Genomic DNA, 20,091 nt, shown 5'->3' with positions numbered 1-20,091 from the left:
GTTTTGTTTTCATTTTCAACTCCACATAGAATGAAATCATATGGTATTTGTCTTTTTCCATATGACTGTTTCACTTAGCATTATACCCTCTTGATCTATTTATATTGTCACAAATGGCAAGATTTCATCTTTTTATGGCTGAATAGTATTGTGTGTGTGTGTGTGTGTGTGTGTGTGTGTGTGTGTGTGTGTGTGTTTCACATGTTCTTTATCCATTCATCTGTCTGTGGACACTTAGGTTCTTTCCATATCTTGGCTGTATTCATAGGTGTGCATATTTATTTTTGAATTAGTGTTTTAGCATTCTTTGGATAAATACCCAGAAGTAGAATAGCTGGATTATATGGTAGTTATAATTTTTTGCGGAATCTCCACACTGTTTTCTTTAGTGGCTATACTAATTTACATTCCCACCAGCAGTATATGAGTCTTGTCAGTTGTATGATTTGCAAATATCTTTTTCCATTCTGTAGTATGCCTTTTCATTTTGTTGATGGTTTCTTTTGAGTAAACCTTGGCTCTCGAATGTCTCCCATCTCGAACAATTTGGTTCTAGACCAAGTTGTTGATGGAAATAATGTCTCAGTTGTCAATCAAATTTCAGTTCTCAACCCGGTAACTCTTCCCTGCTGTTAAATTAGCATGACAAAAAGTCTCTCAAGCCACAAACTAAGAAGAAAACGGGAGTCAGTTTACTGTGCTTGGAATGTTTTCCTGTTTTTTGTTTTTGTTTTTGTTTTTGTTGCTGGTGAAATAGGTGATTAGCACAATATTAAAACATAAAGAGGCCATCAGGTGTACTGATGTTGCTAAGGATGTGAAAGTGCTCACAAAACTATCATGCGCAATTGAAGAGGCAGAAAAACTGTTGCTGATTTGAATAAAGAAAGGCAGTTAGCTGGTGACAGCATTTTGGAGGCAATGATATGTGAAAAAGCAAAGATGCTGCTCCCCTGCAATGAGTGCTAAAAGTGATTTGTTTAAGGCTAGTAGAGGGTAGTTCGATAAATTAAGAAAAGAAGTGTTTGGTTATAGATTAAACAGTACTTTAGACTGTTCTGTACATAAGAAAGGTTAAAACGGAATCATTTGGGAGCCTGGAACAAATTCATTCAATTTACATTATTTCTAATGGGAAAAAATGATTCAGTTTTCAAACAAATCACTTCTTGAACAGCCTTCCGGAACGAATTAAGTTTGAAAACCGAGGTTCCACTGCAGTCCCGTTTGTCTAATTTTGCTTTTGTTTTCCTTGCCATTGGAGTCAGGTCCACAAATATATTGTTAATACCAATGTCAAGGAGCTTACCACCTATATTTTCTTCTGTCTATTTTATGGTTTCAGATCTTACATTTAAGTCTTTAATCCATTTTTAGTTAATTTTGTGTATGGTGGAAGATAGTAGCCTATTTTCCTTCTTTTGCAAGTGTTTGTCCAGATTTCCGAATACCGTTTATTGAAGAGACTTTCCATATACCTGTGGTTTTATTTCTAGGCTTTTGATTCTGTTCCATTGAGCCATGTGTCTGTTTTTCTTCCAGTGCCATACTGTTTGGTTACTGTAGCTTTATAGTATAGTTTGAAATTAGGGAGTGTGATACCTCCACCTCTGTCCTTTTTTCTCAGAATTGCTTTGGCTCTTTAGGGTCTTTTGAAATTCCGTATAAATTTGGGGACTTTTTGTTCTATTTCTTTGAAAAATGCTGCTGGGATTTTGACAGGGATTGCATTGAGTCTGTAGATCCCTTTAATTAATACGGATATTTTAACAGTGTTGATTTTTCCAGTCAATGGGCATAGACTATCTCTCCATTTCTTTGGGTAGTCTTCAATTTCAAAAGAATTTTGAATACAATTACTGACACATTGAACTGCCGAAGAAAATAGATAAACATCTGATGTTTTAATGGAAAGTATTACCAAAGAATCATAATCTGAAATACCTTTGATCATTCAAGACTTAAAGATACACTTGGGTCTTCAATCTTTAGCGAGTAGGAAGTGTACTGAGAGATCTTTTGTAGCCTCTAAGATAGGCAATTTCCCAACCTGAGATATGGCCAAGGGATATAATGAAAAAGGAAGAACTTCCAGAAGACATAAGAACTCCTCAAAAAAAATAAAAGACTTAAATTAAATTAAAAAGCAGATCACCCATATCTGAAGGTAGGATAACATGTCACAGAGTAAACCAGTGACTAATGTGTGCCTCCTTCCCACTTGTAGTTGGCCTTTCCCTGTTCAATCTTTGTATATTCACTATGTGTATGGAATGGTGGGGCAGGGGCAGTTGACTGTTTTGTTTGTTTGTTTTTAAATTCATTAGTCTTTATACTTAAACCCTACCCAGCCTGATAAGCAGACTATTGCACACATCCAGAAATTCTTGACTTGATGTTGCTTTCAGTTACCTCCCTTCACAAGTGTGTTGTATGCTTAGGAAAAAGGAATCAAAGGATTTTTGGTAACTTGTGGCAATCATTTTGTGCAGACCACTCTCCTCACACCTACTCCTGTGCAGTGGAACAGAAGTTCTGCCCAGGAGGAGAGACAGACTGTAAGGATGAAGAGTTCTGCAGCTCTGACTGAAGTGATTGAGTTTATCTGAAACAGATGGAAGATTCCATGCCTAAAAGGCATTGTTGAAAACAGTGGAGATTTTGGTGTAGAGAAATGAAGAAGGTGCTCATAGTTTCATAACACTGGTAGCAATAAGTGAAATGACATAACAACCAGAAGTTTAACAGAGATACCAAGGGAAACAACAGCAAAGAGCCCTCCAGGGCTCACAGTCAACCTTAAGGATCCAGAAGTTTGTGCATATGTGCTACGTTTCACCTACTTGGAAGCAACTGGAACATGATATGGGGCGGATTTAAAAGCATTTCCCATCTGCACAGATGTATTAACATAAGTCAGAAGATGCTTCACGAGCACAAAGGGCTTAAGCTAAACCTCTGACCAAACACTGGCTGAACAACAAGCTATTCTGACCCAAGGTGAACTCCTAAGAGCCAGGCTTAAGAATAAAATCACACATTTCTGGGAGTCTGGAAGACTGTGTGCATGCCCAAGACTGCATGCTCTCAAGCATTGGTGAGGGTACTTCCAAGCTATTAGTTTCTGACAAAATATGGCGCACAAACATGAAATCTGAACTGTGATAGCAACCAACCAGTCACACACACACACACACACACACACACACACACACACGAACAGTAAAAGGTAAAAACCTTAACTGGCTGAGGGAGATAAAACACAGCTTTTGACCGACAGATGTGCTATGCTTAACCAGGGGCTGAACTTGGCTAAAAGATAAAAACAAAGGGGTAGGGTGTGACGTCTATCTAAAGATTTGTCAATTTTTGTTGATTTTTTTAAAAAAAACAACTTTCATTTTCTCTTTTGTTTATATCTGCTTTCATCTTTATCATCTTTCTTCTGTTTGTATTGGGTTTCGTTAATCATTTTTTACTAGTTTCTTAAGGGTGGAAGTTTAGACTATCTATTTAAGATCTTCCTTCATTTTGAACGTAGGTATTTATAGATGTAAATTCCCTTCTGAGCACTGCAATAGCTGAACCCTATAATGTTTTCTTTTGTTTTCGTTTATCTTATTTTATAAAGTCCCTTGTGGTTTCTTCTTGACCCATTTGTTATTCAGGACTATGTTATGTAATTTCTACATACTTGTGAATTTCCAAAACTTTCTTCTATTCCTGCTTTCTAGTTTAATTGCACTGTGGCTAAAGGGCATGCTTTATATTATGATGATCTTGGATCATATCTTAGGTCATTTATACCACATTATGTGTTTATATGTAATGGGAGGGCTGGGGGATAACCTCAGGCACTTTTGCATTGTTACTAAGAAAACATCAGTGGAAGAAAATAGCCATTGTGTCACCATAATTTCAATGATATTTACGTGCCTAACAAGTCAGGGAAAACCCTGTGCATGGCAGCAGTTGATATCACATTTTTTTGTTTATATTTACTTTTTTTTCCTTCGCCTCCTGTTCTTTATTTCACCTGAACTCAAAGCTGCTGAAAGCCTGTTTGCCGCACAGGGCCATCTGCTTGTGCTAAGATGTCAGGCAGTTTTGCTGAAGAGAGCAACTGCTTCAGACCCATTTGTGAACATTCAGATCATTCCTGCACTGATTTTAAATAGTCTTAGACCATTTGTTTCTTCACAGATGGCATATAAATCTGTAATACATTTAGAAGACCCAAATAAGCTCTGTTGACCACAAATGGTCCTGGCTTCCGTGTTCCTGTGAGTTCTAAAAGTTTCATGTGATAGTTAAAACTATCTGTTGAGACAGTTGAAAATAAATTAATTATAATGTGGTCCAGTTGTTTCGCTCTTAAATAGAGAATTTTATATGCTTTACAAGGATAATTTCTTTTTAGCACACATTTATTTTTCATAGGGTAAACTATATTTGAAAAAGTAGTTACCCTGTGTTGAAGAATGCAATTTGTGGAAATTTCTTTTTAGCAAACATTTCTTTTTCATAGGGTAAACTATATTTGAAAAAGTAGTTACCCTGTGTTGAAGAATGCAATTTGTGGAAATAATGGCTGTACCTCAAAAATCAGCTGGTATTCTTAATAAAAGTATACAAAGGTGTTATTTTTCTCAGTGTTTACCTGATTATTATTAGTAATCATGTAAATGGAAAATAGTATTACTTTAAAATGATTTTCCTATTTATAAAATTAAATATTTTTAAATGACATATTAATGAAAAATTAAAATGATTTTTTAAAGATAAAGAATTTAAATGTGACATATTAGTGAAATGTTCTCTGGTGTTTGAATATGAACTTCAGAAATAGTAATACATAGAATATTTATTTAACCTAGTTCACTAAATCTGATTTTCCCCAGTATTTCAACAAATGGCATCACCGTCCATTTGTTTTCTCAAGACAAAATCCCAGTAGCATTCACCCTTGATTGTTTTTTGTTTTATGTTTTTTCTCCTCTGTGATCTAATTTATCAGCAGCCCTGTTGGCTTTGCCTGTAAAAAAAAAAAAAAAATCCCTAAACTTTCTTCTTCCATACTCTAAATCTCATAAATTCACATTTTTTTCTGTGGCCTATAATACTGCATATAATCTGCCTCACCTCGAACCACATCTCACACCACCTTTATCTTGTTTTGTTTTTTTAAATATGTTTTTATTGATTTCAGAGAGAGGAAGGGAGGAGGAGAGATAGAAACAGCAATGAGAGAGAAATATCAATTAGCTGCCTCCTGTGTGCCCCCTACTGACCATCAAGCCGGCAACCCAGGCATGCGCCCTGACAGGGAACGGAACCCGGGACCTCCTGTACACAGGACGCTGCTCAACCACTGAGCCACGCCAACCACAACACGTTTATGTTAGTCACTGGGTTCCAAAAAAAATGGCTTTCTCTTTGTTTCCCTAACAGACAAAATGTGTTTTGCCTAGTGTCCGTACAGTAGTTTCTCATTTCTCTTGGAACTTTCTTTCTCCTAAATTGTCCCACTGCTTATTCCTTCTTGTCTTTCATATTTGAGATTCAATTGAATTTCCTATTAAAAGTCTTTCTTGTATACCCAGTATAACTACTAGAGTCACTGTCACTTTACCCCACTCACTTTCATAAGAGTACTCATTCCTGTTTGATATTTTCCTATTTATGAGTTTGTTATCTGCTTTTTGCCACTAGAAGTTTCATGAGACCTGGCATCATGCCTATCATAATGCTTCATCTCCCATATCTACAAGCGTACCTTGCACATATGTAGCAAATGCTCAGTGTTATATAGGCATTTTTCACATACATTATATTTTTTATCTGATTGCTGTGTTTAGCAAAGAAAACATTTTTCTATTAAAGAGAGATGACTAATATCCATAGAAATGAAATAATTTTCAAACAATTAAAAATAAACTAAAATTTAGAGGGGAAAAAATTAAGAAATGGAGGGAGATTGAATAAGAAATTTTATAGTTGTAATTATTGAATTTCAATTGAATTTTCAAGCTACTAAAATATAAATGGATAGATGAGTTAATAGATGGATAAATCAAAATGACTCTAGGAAGCTAGAAGCTATTAAGTTCTTCACTGAGACTGTATGTAATTTTAAGTAGCTGCCATTGGGGAAAATTGGTGTCTATTACGTTACTAAAACATTGAAATTAAGATTTGAAATCTGAGATTGGATAAATGCTCACAGAGCCTTAGACATATGAGGTACATTATCCAAAAAGAAATTAAAATAGAAGAATTATTAACATTATCAGGATAAATTACAATTGAAACAATAGAAATTGATACTTTAGGAATGAGATGAATAGAAAAATGGGTTCTAATATGACCATGAGTCACAATTAAAAATTCTAAATATCTATTTTAGATATCTCATGTAAATGGAATTCTGCAGTATTTGTCTTTCAGTATATTCCATTGTATGTATATGACACATTTTCTTTAGTAATTCATCTGTTGATGGAAATTTATATTGTTTCCACACTTTGGCTATTCTGAATAGTGCTGCAGTGAACATAGGAGTGCTAATGTCTCTTTAATATCCTGATTAAAATTTTTTTTATAAATACCAGAAGCGGGGTTTCTGGATCATATAGTAGTACTACTTCTAATTTTTGGAGGAACATCCATACTGTGTTCCATGGTGGCTCCACCAGTTTGCATTGCTGCCAACAGTGTGCAAGTTTCTCCACATCCTTACAGACGCATGTGGTATTTGTCTTTCTGATAATAGCCATCCTGATAGATGTGAGGTGATATCTCATTGTGGTTTTGACTTACATTTCCCTGATGATTAGTGGCATTGAGCATTTTTTCATATATCTGATGGCCATTTGTATGTCTTCTTTGGAGAAATGTCTAATCAAGTCTTTAGTCCATTAAAAAAATGGAACATTAAGTTTTTTACCATTGAGTTATAGGAGTTTCTTATATATTTTGGAGATTAACCCCTTATCGGATATATATGTTTTGCAAATATTTTCTCCTATTCTTTGAATTTTAACACTCTTGATTGTTTGCTTTGCTGTGCAGAAGTTTTTTAGTTTGATATAATACCACTTGTCTGTTTTTGCTTTTCTTGCCTAAGCTTTTGGAGTCATTGTCATGAAATTGTTGTCAAGACTAAAGTCATGAAGCTTTCCCCATATATTTTTTTCTAGTAGTTTTCAATTTCAGGGCTTACACTTAAGTATTTAATCAATTTTGGGTGATTTTTTGTGTACAGTGTAAAATAAGGTTCCAGTTTCATTCTTCTGCATGTGGAAATCCAATTTTCCCATTACTATTTGTTTGAGACTATCCTTTCCCCATTTTGTATTCTTGGTACCCTTGTCAGACATCAGTTTACTGCATATGTGTGAATTTATTTCTGGGCTCTCCATTCTTTTCATTAGCCTATATGTCTGTCTTTATACCAGTAGCTTACTATTTCAATTACTGTAGCTTTATAAGATATTTTGGAATCAGAGAGCATGATGCCTCTAGCTTTGATTTTTCTCAAGACTGTTTTGTCTATATGTTGTCTTGTGTGATTTTATACGAATTATAAAATTGGTGTTTTTCTTTCTCTCTATTTTTGTAAAGAAAATGCCTCTGGGCTTTTGATAGAGACTGCATTGAATCTGTAGATTGCTTTGGGTAGTATGGACATTTTAACAATATTGATTCTTTCACAAGAAATCTTTCTATTTATTTGTGTCTTCTTCATTTTCTTTCATCAGTGTCTCAGTGTTTTCAGTGTAAAGAGCTCTAACCAGCTTGGTTAAATTTATTTCTAAGAATGTCATTGTTTTGATGCTGTCATAATGGAATGGTTTTCTTAATTTGTTTTCAGATATTCTTTTGTTAATGTAAATAAATAAAACCAATTTTCATATGTTGATTTTCTATTCTGCAGCTTTACTGAATTTACTAGTTCTAACCATTATCTGTCTTTAGAGTTTTCTAGATATAAGATTATGTCTTCAGCAAATAGGGACAATTTAACTTCCTTTCTGATTTTGTTGCCCTTTTCTTATTTTTCATGTCTAAATACTCTAGCTAGGACTTTCAGCGCTGCATGGAACAGCAGTGGCATTCTTGCTTTGTTCCTAATATTAGAGGGAAAGCTTTCAGTTTTTCACTGTTGAATATGATATCAGCTTCAGAAGTTCATCACCATTAGATGTGCCTTACAAGAAATGCTAAAGAGAGGTCTTCAAGTTGAATGAAAAGAACACTAAACAGCAACATGATAGACTATGTACTTTTTTAAAAAGTCCTAACTTAAGACATTTTAAGGCACTAAGACAGACACCTATCAAAGGGTTATTTTATGCCACTTTACTATTTACCAAATTAAACAGAATTGCATCATTTCGTGTTTACATACACTCTTTTCGGCCCACTGCTTAAGAAACAGGAAAAAGAAAACATAGAAACAAAAAGCTTCTGAGCAGTTCTGGACCCTGAGCATTATCTTTAGGGAGAGGAGGATATGTTAGAAAAAAATATTTTCTGTCAGTACTCACAAGGGTTCCCTTTTCTCCACACCCTCGCCAGCACTTGTTTGGTGATTTATCCATGGTGGCCATTCTGGCAGGTGTGTGGTGATACCTCATTATAGTTTTATTTTGCATCTCCCTGATGATTAGTGACTTTGAGCATTTTTTCATGTCTCTCGGCCATCTGTATGTCCTCTTTGGAGAAGTGTTATTCAGGTCCATTGCCCATTTTTTAATTGGATTGTTTGTCTTCCTGGTGTTGGGTTGTATAAGTTCATTATATCTTTTTGAAATTAATTCCTTATCAAATTGTCATTGGCAAATATGTTCTTCCATACAGTGAGTTCCCTTTTCATTTTGTTGATGGTTTCTTTTGCTGTGCAGAAGCTTTTTAGTTTAATGTAGTCCCATTTGTTTAATTTTTCCTTTGTTTCCCTTGCTCTAGGAGAAAATTCAGCAAATATATTGCTATGGGTATTGTCTGAGATTTTACTGCCTGTTTTCTTTTAGAATTTTAAAAAATACATGTACTTTTAAATATACTACTTTTTTAAAAGTCTGTGTTTTATAAGGAAGTCAAGAGTCCCACTACAAGACCTAGGTATAGCAGAGGGATGAACAATTTGAAATAACTAATATATACTTCTTTCCTCATCTCATTAACTTATTCTTTCTTTTACCTTTCCCCTCTCTGACATCTTTGATTTGTTTATTTTTCCTATAGCCTTTTTGCTTCACCTTTCCTATGTCTTAACTGACAGTGCCATCAAGTGTGAGCCCTGACCAGGTAACTCAGTTAGTTAGAGAGTCGTCTCCATCCGTACACCAAGGCTGTGGGGTTGATCCCCAGTCAAGGCACATACAAGAAGCAACCAACAAATGGACAAATAAGTGGAGCACACCAGTTGGGAAATGCGCTTAGAAATTCAGAAGACAGGGTACTCCTTTTGTATTTGTCTGTTTAGGCTTCCATAACCAAGTACCACAGATTGAGTGGCTTAAACAACAGATTTATTTTCTCACAGTTCTGGAGGCTGGGAGTCTGAGATCAGGGTGCCAACATGGGTGACTTCTGTTGAGGCCTTTCTTTCTGGCTTGTAGATGGCAAGATCTTGATGTGTGCTGACATGGTCTTTTTTTAGTATGTGTGCATGGAAAGATTGAGTAAGGGATCTCTGGTGTCTCTTTGTGTAAGGAAACTAATTCTATTAGCTCAGGAATATTTTATTTGTTTTCTGGTTTGTTTTTTTTGTTACATCTGCTCAGTTTTTTGTTTCTCTATTTCTTTTTTCCTGTCTTTTGAATTGTTCAAATATTTTTTTAGTCCACTTTATTTGTTGGATTTTTAGTTGAATCTATTTGCATTATGTTTATTTTCTCTAGGAATTATAAGTCTTCTTAAGACTGTAACACTTCACATCAAATACAGAAAGGAAGAGGTTAAGTGGCCTATATGGTTGTATGGTTCCTGTATTTTATGGTATCCTTTGTGCTATAATTTTTATTCACACAACATGTTTCAGATTATATGTGGTTATTGCAATGTTATGTTGTGATACTCTGGATTCTTTTATGAATGTTGATATTTTTGTTTCAATAGGCTATTGAAATTTACTTACTTTTATTCATTCTTTTTTTCTCTGTTCAGCAAAATGTTAGCCAGATGTTAGGATCTAATCCAGCATATTGGTACTTCTTTAAGCTCCAACTTCTTTATCTGAAAATGAAGATAACAATTATATATACTTACCTCATGAGGTTATTGAGAGGCCAAAATGGGCTCCTAAAACCCTTGGGATTTTTTTAAGTGATAAGAGCAGGACAACAAAATGTCTTTTTTGTTAGTGAGGTAAACCTTGGATCACACCTAAGGGGCCAGTTGCCAAGGGACCCAACATGTGATGAAAGAGTTGGAATTTTAGTCCCACCCCTGACCTCTAGGGATGGGAGAGGGGCTAGAGATTGAGTTCAGTTGCCAATGGCCAATGATTTAGTCAGTCATGCCTGTAATGAAGCCTCTTTAAAAACCCAAAGGGCCTGGGTTCAGACAGCTTCAAGGTTGGTGAACAAGCAGAGATTTCAGGGCGAGTGGAGTACTTAGAGAGGGCATGGAAGCTTCATAGTCTTTCCTCATACCTTGCCCTATGCATCTTTCCCATGTGACTGTTCCTGAGTTATATATATTCTTTCATAATAAGCCAGAAATCTAGTACATAAAATGTCCGAGCTCTGTGAGCCACTATAAGAGGGGATCGGTAGAACCACTAATCTATAGTTGACTTGCTATTGTTATGACTATAAGACAATTGGCGTCTGAAGCAGGGGTGCGCGGTCTTATAGGCCTGAACCCTTAACCTGTGGTATCTGACCATATCTCCAAGTAGGTAGTGTCGGGATTGCATTGACTTGTAGGACAGCAGGCTGGTGTCGGAGCATTGCATGATTGTGTGGGAAAACCCTCCCACCTCCGTGCAAATTAGAATTGGTGACCAGAACGTTTAGAAATTTATTAATGTTGCATTTTCTATTCCTTATCTTTTATTCTTGGCCAGCTTTTCCATGCCAAAGTTCACACATAAAATCAATTACACAAAACAGTGCTATTTCTAGGTAGTTGCCTCAAAACTGTACCCTATTAACTCTAGACCTAAAACTCTGGCTTTGTCCCTCTATATATCTAGTGATTTACTTTGGGCCCAAACTCTTAACACTCACTTGTGGATACTTTAGCTTTGTATTCTTTTTTTACTTGCTAGACTTGATCTTCTATTTAGCACTAAACACTGCTTCCTTTTCTAATGTTGAATGACTGTGGCCTCTGTTGAAAATTCTACCTATTCTCTTTTTCCCTACTACCTGCCTAGACCACAAGCCTTGCCCTTTTTCATGATCACCTTAGCTTCCATAAAACTGCCACGATCAGATTTGAGATATAAAGACTTTAGGAGAATTTTCTATTAAGAAAAATAAAATACTTAGAGCTAGCAGGATGAAATTTTAATAGAGAGTCAAACATTGGAAACATCTGTTCCTAAGATTAACCAATATAACTTTTTTAACCAGTATGTGTCACCTGGTCCTAAATTCATCAGTGGGCTTGTCAGAAAATAAATATATGAACAATGTGATTCAAGTTATTATGTTAATTAGGTTGGCTATGATAACAGATAGACCCAGAAGTGTATATATTGACACAAATATAATTGCCATTTATTTCTGGCTTCCATAGAGTGGGAGTTATATAATCCTTATCAGTGAGTAGTTTTTCAAGTAGTGATTCAGGGAGCCAGGGCCCTCCCACCTTGTATATCTACTATCTTGTAGGACCTTATCTCTGCAATGGATCAGAAGAAGAAAGGAGGAGGAGAGGTACATTTGTTCCTTAGTAGTCATGGACCAGAAATGACACATATCACTCTGCCCACACGCTATTGGAGAGGACTTGGTCTCATGGTCACAGTAGTAGCAAAGGAGGCTGAGAGATTTGGTTCCTTTGTGTGCCCAATGAAGGGAAAAACAATGTTGATGGCAGTTATTAGTTTCCATGAGAGTTACAAAACAAACAATAAAACAACAAGGTAAAACAGATTAAAATTTCTTTGCAAATATGAGATAACTATATGTATAAATGGTATGTAGGGATAAGTATAAGATACTGCTATTTAGTCAGTGCAAGTTAAATAATTGAAAAGGATAATGCAGGAAATACAGGAATCAGTGCATTTCTGTGTTAAAATGTTTCAATAGTGATTTTTCTTTCCAGAATCACTATTAAATCTCAAATTGAAAAGGAACATTAGTTGGGAAACATGCTTCTTAATATAAGTAAATAACAGGTTCTTGTGAATTTTATTAATGTATCTTTCAAAACAGTTGAGACAGAACAATAAGCTGTGGTTAACACTTGTATAATATATTTTATTTGTCTGCTGTGTGATATAGGTCAAGAGTCAGAAGGTGAAACTGAGGATGAAAAATTGCATGCTGGTTTTAGGATATCAGTGTTCAGATTACCCAGATGTTCACCAGACTCCTTGAAGTATGCTGAAGTATTGAAAGAGAAAGAACAAGATTCTTTTCCTGCGTATACCCAGCCATATTCTACCACTCACCAAAAACCAGTAATTAAAAAAACACACAAGCTTTTGGAGAAGAATCTAAGAAGAGAGTTTTTTACAACACACAGAACGGGTATAAAACTCAAAACACTTTGTGATATTGATAAATATCGCTCAGAACAAGAGAAGCAGGAAAGCCATAAGAAAAAAGTAATAGCTGTAACCATGGCACAAACTGCCCAAGAAAGAGGTGGCTTAAAGGCTCTAGAAGCTTTAACTAAGAAAAAACGGGCTGCACAGAAGCGAGGGGCAGAAGATAAGAAGGCAGTTCAGTATGGTTTACGCCAACTTTGGCAGGACAGGTCCAACTACCTTGAAAAAGTTAGGGAGAGGAGAGCTTTGTTTCTAGAAGGGAAAAACCAAAAAGCTGAAGACCGCTTATTAATTCAAAACTTAAATAATGAGCGTACTTTTTGGACCAAGAACCTAAATAGAATTGACAGAGGGAAGAAGAAAGAAGCTCTCTTAAAAGAGAAACACCAGATTGTTCAGCAAAAACGAGAAGCAGAAAAAAATCAAAAGGATTTACTTAAACACATGAAGGAACTTAGGTAGGTACAGTTTTGATATAATAGAAGAGTTTAAGTCATTTCATGTGAATATTGCATACTAAATGTCAAGATCTAGTAAACAGTACTTTTAACATGGTATATTCTGCTTTGGAAAACAGAAATGACAACAACAAAAGGACAAATATGTCCTAATATGTTACCAAAGATGAGAATAAAAAACTCTATTTTTAGATTTGTTTTGTATCAAAACACATATCTAATGCAAATTGGTATTAGAAAAATTTAATTAGCTTAGTTTATCACAACAAATTGAATGTCTGGCCATCATTAATTTGTAGAAGATACAGAGTCAAGTGAGCTTCCTAATGTATCTTAACTGAATTATCTTCTTTTGTAAACTGCTGCAAAGATATTATCTTTGAAAGCACCCAAGAATAATGCAGTATAGTGTTATCCTGAAAGGCATTATTGAATTTTATTTATAAATATTTTCAAATAAAGCTAGAGTGTCAACATGCAGAAAAGAGATGTGACTCAAAAAAGTAAAGTCTGTCTAGAGACTTAAGAGTTTTTCCATGCTTTTTTTCTTCTTTTTTTTTCTGGTTAAAATACTTGACCTAAAAGCATTCTGGTGAATCTCAATAACTAGTGAAGTCATTACTGAGACAGTAGCTCCCTGTTCCTGCTACTGCATAAGGAAGAATGAAAGAAGAAAGGGCAACCATAAATCTCTAGTTTAGGAAATTGATAAAATACCCACAGGGGCATTTAAGAATGAATTAAAAAGAGACTTTGAAATGAAAGAACTTACATACCAGGTAAAAGCAGGTCATAAGTTTTCCAAAATATTCCTGCCCATACTTTGAAAAAGCAATGATATTGCTCAAGGCAGAACAGCAGGGTTTCCATTTGAAGTTGAGTATTAATTAGCCTGAAGATATGGCACATAAGGCAGTTATCCAATTACATCGTCTCTACTTTTTTTATTTATTTTAGTCATCATTGGACCTCCTACACTATCCTCCTCACTCACTGTGGTCTTACCTTGATTTATAAAGCTTTGCTTCATCCAAGGTCTACCATAATCACAGTTAGCTTCCAAATTCATAAGAACAACTCTTTCAGTTGCCTATCCTAAACACTTTTGGATCCCAACAACCTTTAAACTCACTTGGAGCTGCCTTACCTCTTAAATTTGAAACTCTTCCATACTTACTTATGGCTAAAATCTTTTTTTTTTTTAACTCTTCCTTTACTTTTACCACATGTATTCTTCAAAGACAGGCCTTGCATATTTTTGTTAAGCTTATATCTAAGTGTTTTATAGGATTTTTTTGATGGTATTGTAAATGGAATTTCTTTCATAATTTTACTTTCCAATTGTGTGATCTTGGTATACTACATAATTATAATCATTGTGTTTCTCTTCAATTCTTTTAAATAGTTGGGTTTTGGGGTTTTTTTTTACATTTTTTCCACAGTTTATAATTATTATGTGTAGAAGGGCAATTTCAGTACAGTATTTAGACTTTTTAGTGCCCTTAATTACATGTGCAAAGTTCCTTTTGCCATGACTTTTACATTGTTACATGTCCAGACAAGACTGTTCTTCAGCCCAGCTAGCATGGCTCAGAGGTTGAGCATCGACCTATGATCCAGGAGATCACAGTTTGATTCCTGGTCAGGGCACATGCCTGGATTTCAGACTTGATCCCCAGTAGGGGGCGTGCAGGAGGCAGCCAGTCAATGACTCTCTCATCATTGATGTTTCTTTCTATCTCTCCCTCTCTCTTCCTCTGCCTCTAAAATCAATAAAAAAATAGAAAAAAATAATCTTAAAAAATAGATTATTCTTCCGAGCTCCAGACACAATAGTTGTAACTAATTTTCAATGAGTGATTGTTAAATTCTAGGCATTCTGCTAAATATTTTATTTTATTTTATTTTATTTTATTTTATTTTATTTTATTTTATTTTATTTTATTTTATTTTATTTTATTTTATTTTATTTTATTTTATTTTTATATATATCTATATATCTTTATTGATTTCAGAGAGAGGGCAGCAGAGGGAGAGAGATAGAAACACCAATGATGAGAGAGTCATTGGGGATCGAGCCCTCAACCCCGGCATGTGCCCTGGCCGGGAATCGAACCTCCATCTCCTGGATCCCAGGTCAACGCTCAACTGCTGAGCCACGCCCTGCCTGGCCCGCTAAATATTTTAAACATATTAGGTCATTTACTTCTCACTAACCCCTATGAGGTGAATTGTCTCTTCTTAAACATCATACAATCAATAGGCTGCAGATCTGGGTTTCAAACTCAAGCAGAATGGCTTCACTGCCTGTACTCTTAACCACAAGCCATTGCTTCTCTGTATTCAGCTCTCTTGGCGTCACCACATGGATAGCCAGGCTTTATAAATTAAATTTTACAAAAACAGAACTCTAATCTTTTCCCCCATCTAGTTGTTGTTCCTACATTTTTTTTTGTCCTGATGAATACCACTGTTATCTACCCAGTAAAAAAGAATGATTAAATGTCAGGCACTCCTCTAAGGATTTAAAATGTGTTAGTTCATTTAGTCTTTTACTAAATCTGATGATTTGGATTATCCCCCTTTTAAAGATGAAGAAAATGAGGTAGAGAGAATATAAATAACTTGTGCTAAATCACATAGTAAGCAATTTTTAGACTTTGTAGATATAGGCTTCTTTTTCACTCCCCAAATCCAGATTTTTAGTTCCCCTAAACACAGATAAAGAACACCATGAGCTAGTCTGTATTTTTCTAGGCGTATCTGCTCTACCGTTCTCCCAGAACTGCGTGACCCAGACAGACAGAGTGCTGTCACTCTGGGCGTGCCACGCTGTGCTGCCCTCTTTGCTTCTACTTTGGCCCTGAATCCTTTCTTTTCTTCCCCCTGCCTGTTCCCTAGATTAGTTACTAATGTTTTCATCATGTTTCACTCTGTCTTGTTACATAGTACTTTCATTATGGTACTATTGCATTTTATTTCTATTTTTAAATAACTATTTCTGTTTACTTTTTACAAGCTTTTCATTGTCATATCATATGTATCTTGGTATTTCTAGCATCTAGGGAATGTGACAAACATTATAATATGTAACTACTGAATGAATGAGGAAGAATGAATGAATTCATTTAAGGCCCATGGCATTTCCAGGTTTGACAGTGTAACCTGGTTCATCTTTCTCTAATTTAGAGTCTGTATTGGTCTGCTAGGGCTGCTATAACAAAATGCTGCAGATGGGGTGGTTCAAACAGAAATTTATTTTCTCAGAGTTTTAGAAGCTAGAAGTCCAAGATCAAGGTGGTGACAGGTTTGGTTTCTCTCAGGCCTCTGTCCTTGGTTTGTAGGTGGCTGCCTTCTCATTGTGTCCCGTGTGTGCACATATTTGGTGTCTCTTCATCTTCTCATATTGGATTAGATCTCACACATATGATCCCATTTAAAATTAATTACCTCTTAAAGGACCTATTCTACAAATACAGTTGCATTCTAAGCTACTGAGTGTTAGGACTTCAATACATGAATTTGGAGGGGACACAGTTCAGTCAGTAACAGAGGCCTAAGCAATGGAACACTACTAGGGTGTCAAAAAGAAGGACAGCATGGATCGACCTGGAGAGCATTATGCAGCGTGAAATAAGCCAGTCAGAGAAAGACAAGTACCATATTATCTCACTCATATGTGGAATCTAATGAAGAAATGAACTAACAAACAAGAGAGAAACAGACTCACAGAGAGCAGACTGACAGATGTCAGAGGGAAGGGCAGTTGCGGGGCTAGGGGAAAAAAGTGAAGAGATTAAACAAAAAAAATTAAAAAACACAGAGTCCTAGAAGAAGCTTGGATTTAGTGAGGCTTAAGTAAAATTTCTGCAAATCATAGCGTAGTCTGGTTTAGATGCCTCTTTGGGAATCTAAGCCGTGGTTTTTATGGATTCTATTATAGCCAACAGAAATTGTAGAAATAATAGCCTAAAATGCTTATTAGTGAATATAATAAGATTCTATGCAACAAGTGAAGTTCTGTCTTTTTTTTCTGATTTGTATGTATCTTATTTTGAATATATCTATCATTAACTAAGTGTTATGATTTTAGTAATTTAAAAGTATCTCATTCTATTACCTTTCCTTTTTCCTCTTAGAGCTCAAAATATATATAAAAGACATGCTGAAGAAAAATTTGTTTTTGATATGATTGCCTTTCAAAAAGCTTATGAAAGGTTCCGAGATGCTAAAGCAAAAGTTGCAATTGTAAAAACAAATGTAGTCTTTGGATTTCCCAGTGGATTGACAGAATGAACCAATACCAGATCACATCCCATGGACATTTTGAATTACAGCCGTTATTTTCAGTTGAAGGACTTTAATGTTATGAAAGAAGAAATATTCTGTGTCACAAGATGGATTTGTACATAAATCTTCTTAAAAATATAAAGAGTAATTAAAATGTTTCTGTTACTGATCATAATTTAGCTAAAATCAAGTTAACTTGGCACCCCAAAGGTTTCTTATATATCCAGATGTCCAAGGAACAATTAAAACAGATTTCTTTTATTGCAGGAAATATTGCAAAAGGCATTGCTTATATTGTTTCATATCCTGAGAGTAACAAAGCTATTTTCAGTTTTTCTGGCAATCTTACCATAGTTCTTTCTGGCCCGACTGCTGACTTTTATTAAGACACTGTGTATTTTGATGAGTTTCATTACGTGCTCTCATATATTTAATTATGCTTTCTGTTTATTTTGTTAAAACAATTTCTGAATATTTTATCAAAATAAAGTTTTTACCACTGTGTCAATGATTCATGCTCTTATAAAAATTCAGGATATTTAAAATATAAAAGAGAAGTTAAACATTGCTGTTAACTTTCTTAGATATTATAAGATTTTAGATATTTGTTTTTGGTGTGTTTGCCTTTGCATATATGGGGTGAAAGAAGAGGGGGAGAGGACACATATAATTATCTAATTGTGATCAGTATACAGAAATGGTATATACTAATTTTAAGTCTATTTAATACATAGTCATGATATAAAACTTGAAAAATAAAGAACATTGTTAAACAGATATAAATTTTCTAGATTATTTCTACCCAACTTTGAGCTTCTTGAAGGCAACGACCGTTTTATTCATCTCCATGTTTCTATTACTTTGTACTGAGGCAGATATTATATTACACACAGTGCTTTTCTGTTTATGGCTCTGTTTTCCTATTTATGTGCTGTCACATGTCAATCTCATGACCTTTACTGGCACATACTATTTACAGTTTGAAGGATCAAAAATCTGTATGTCTAGGTTACACGCATGGTAGACACCTCTAGTTTGAAGACCTAAAGTGTTTTAAAAATCATGCATTAAAATGGAATTTATTATTTTTGTAATTATTCCCCCCTCTCCAATCTTGTTTCTCCTTCAATATTCCCTAACTACTGTAGATTTATAACCACCTGAATTGTTTCCCACATTAAAAGTTTAGAAGACATCCTCCACTCCTGTCTCTTATCTCATCACATCCTATTGAATATGAAGACATGTAAATATTGTCTAGAGAAGGCCTCTGTGACTGGCTAGCTTTTCACCAAACCTGCTTCTATTTCTCTAGGACACAATTAGTCTATATTTTCTAGGTTACCTTGCACAGTTGAGGCCCAGGACTGAATTCTGACCAATGGAATCTGGATAAAGTGATTGGCAGCCCTTCTGGGCATGCACTACCCCCCCATGATCTTTCTTTCTTTTCCCTTTGGCCAACATGGGAGGCATATGTTGAAGATGCCTGACCCACAATGTGAAAAGAGCATCAGTTCCTGCGTCACTGCATGTAGTGTGATCAGGAACACCTCTTTTGTTCCTTACATTGTCCAAAAGAAAATTCAATTACAGCAAGGGTTTTTTAACCCCATTACTTATATTATAGCAGTAGCTAATAGTGATTTAATCAATAAAAAAAATCTTAGTGCCAAAACTATGGGGACTGCCATCACAAAATCCCAACATATGTGCTGTTGGCTTTCAGGGCAACTAATGTTAGAGATACAAGACATGGAGACTCAGGTCTACTGATGGTGTAGCCCAGGATTAGCAAGCTTTTTCACTGAGGACCAGAGAGTAAATATTTTAGGCTTTGTGGACCATAGGGTTTGTTTTGCAACTACTCAATACCACTGTTGTAGCACAAAAGGAGCCATAGATAAAATGTAAACAAATTCTGTGAGCATATTGCAATAAAACTTTATTTACAAGAATAGAGCCTGGCCATATTTGGACCATGGGCCATAGTTTTTCAATCCCTGGTATAGATAGTTGGATTTGCAAGTTTATACATGCAAGCATTCCAGGTTCTGTTTTCTAACCTAATAAAAACCTTAGACACAACAAATTTCTCAAATAAGTAACTACCTATAACTTCCCTTATGCTAATAAAGCCATCTTAAAGTTTTATTGCTGATTAAAATTGGTTTATACATGGTATAAAAAAAATACTGAGGTTTTTCTAAATAAATCACCATTAAAAACACTATATAATTACCAGGACAAAATTTGGGTAAAAAGGAAGGTGCCATACTGAAGCCAAGGTTAACAGGAAGAAATAGCAGCAGGTTACCCTAAAAAAGGGGGTGTTGGAAAGAAAAAGAGATTAGAACCAGAGATGACATACCGTGAGCCCTGTCTTTGAATAGTGAGATACCAATAGAATAAAAGCTCTTTTCACTTCCTTCTAGATTTCCCTTGGGAAAAGCAGTGGCTGCTACTGGCCAGAAGCAGTATTCATGGATTTCATCGGGGCATCTTATCTTCGAAGAAAGCTAACTGACATTAATTATCAACTTTCTATTATTTTTTTCCTCTTTGAACCAAGAGTTAATTTGTATTTTCTTTCTGATAATCAACTAGTCC

General features: G+C 35.2%; 1 protein-coding gene across 1 annotated transcript in view; it reads left to right on the top strand.

Moving 5' to 3' along the window:
* The window catches only part of LRRIQ3 (leucine rich repeats and IQ motif containing 3), an 83,178-nt gene extending 65,101 nt beyond the window's left edge, over window positions 1-18,077 (top strand). Inside the window, exons 7-8 of the mRNA XM_016216818.2 lie at window positions 12,465-13,191; window positions 17,331-18,077. Of these exons, the coding sequence (XP_016072304.2) occupies window positions 12,465-13,191; window positions 17,331-17,487 (884 nt within the window). The 3' untranslated portion in view covers window positions 17,488-18,077. The remainder of the gene's footprint in view (window positions 1-12,464; window positions 13,192-17,330) is intronic.
* Window positions 18,078-20,091: the final 2,014 nt, after the last annotated feature.

The sequence above is a fragment of the Miniopterus natalensis genome, chromosome 9, assembly GCF_054644295.1.
Source record: "Miniopterus natalensis isolate mMinNat1 chromosome 9, mMinNat1.hap1, whole genome shotgun sequence".
Lineage (NCBI taxonomy): Eukaryota > Metazoa > Chordata > Mammalia > Chiroptera > Miniopteridae > Miniopterus > Miniopterus natalensis.
The sequence above is the reverse complement of the archived record's forward strand: the minus strand, read 5'-3'. Positions and strand labels throughout refer to the sequence as shown.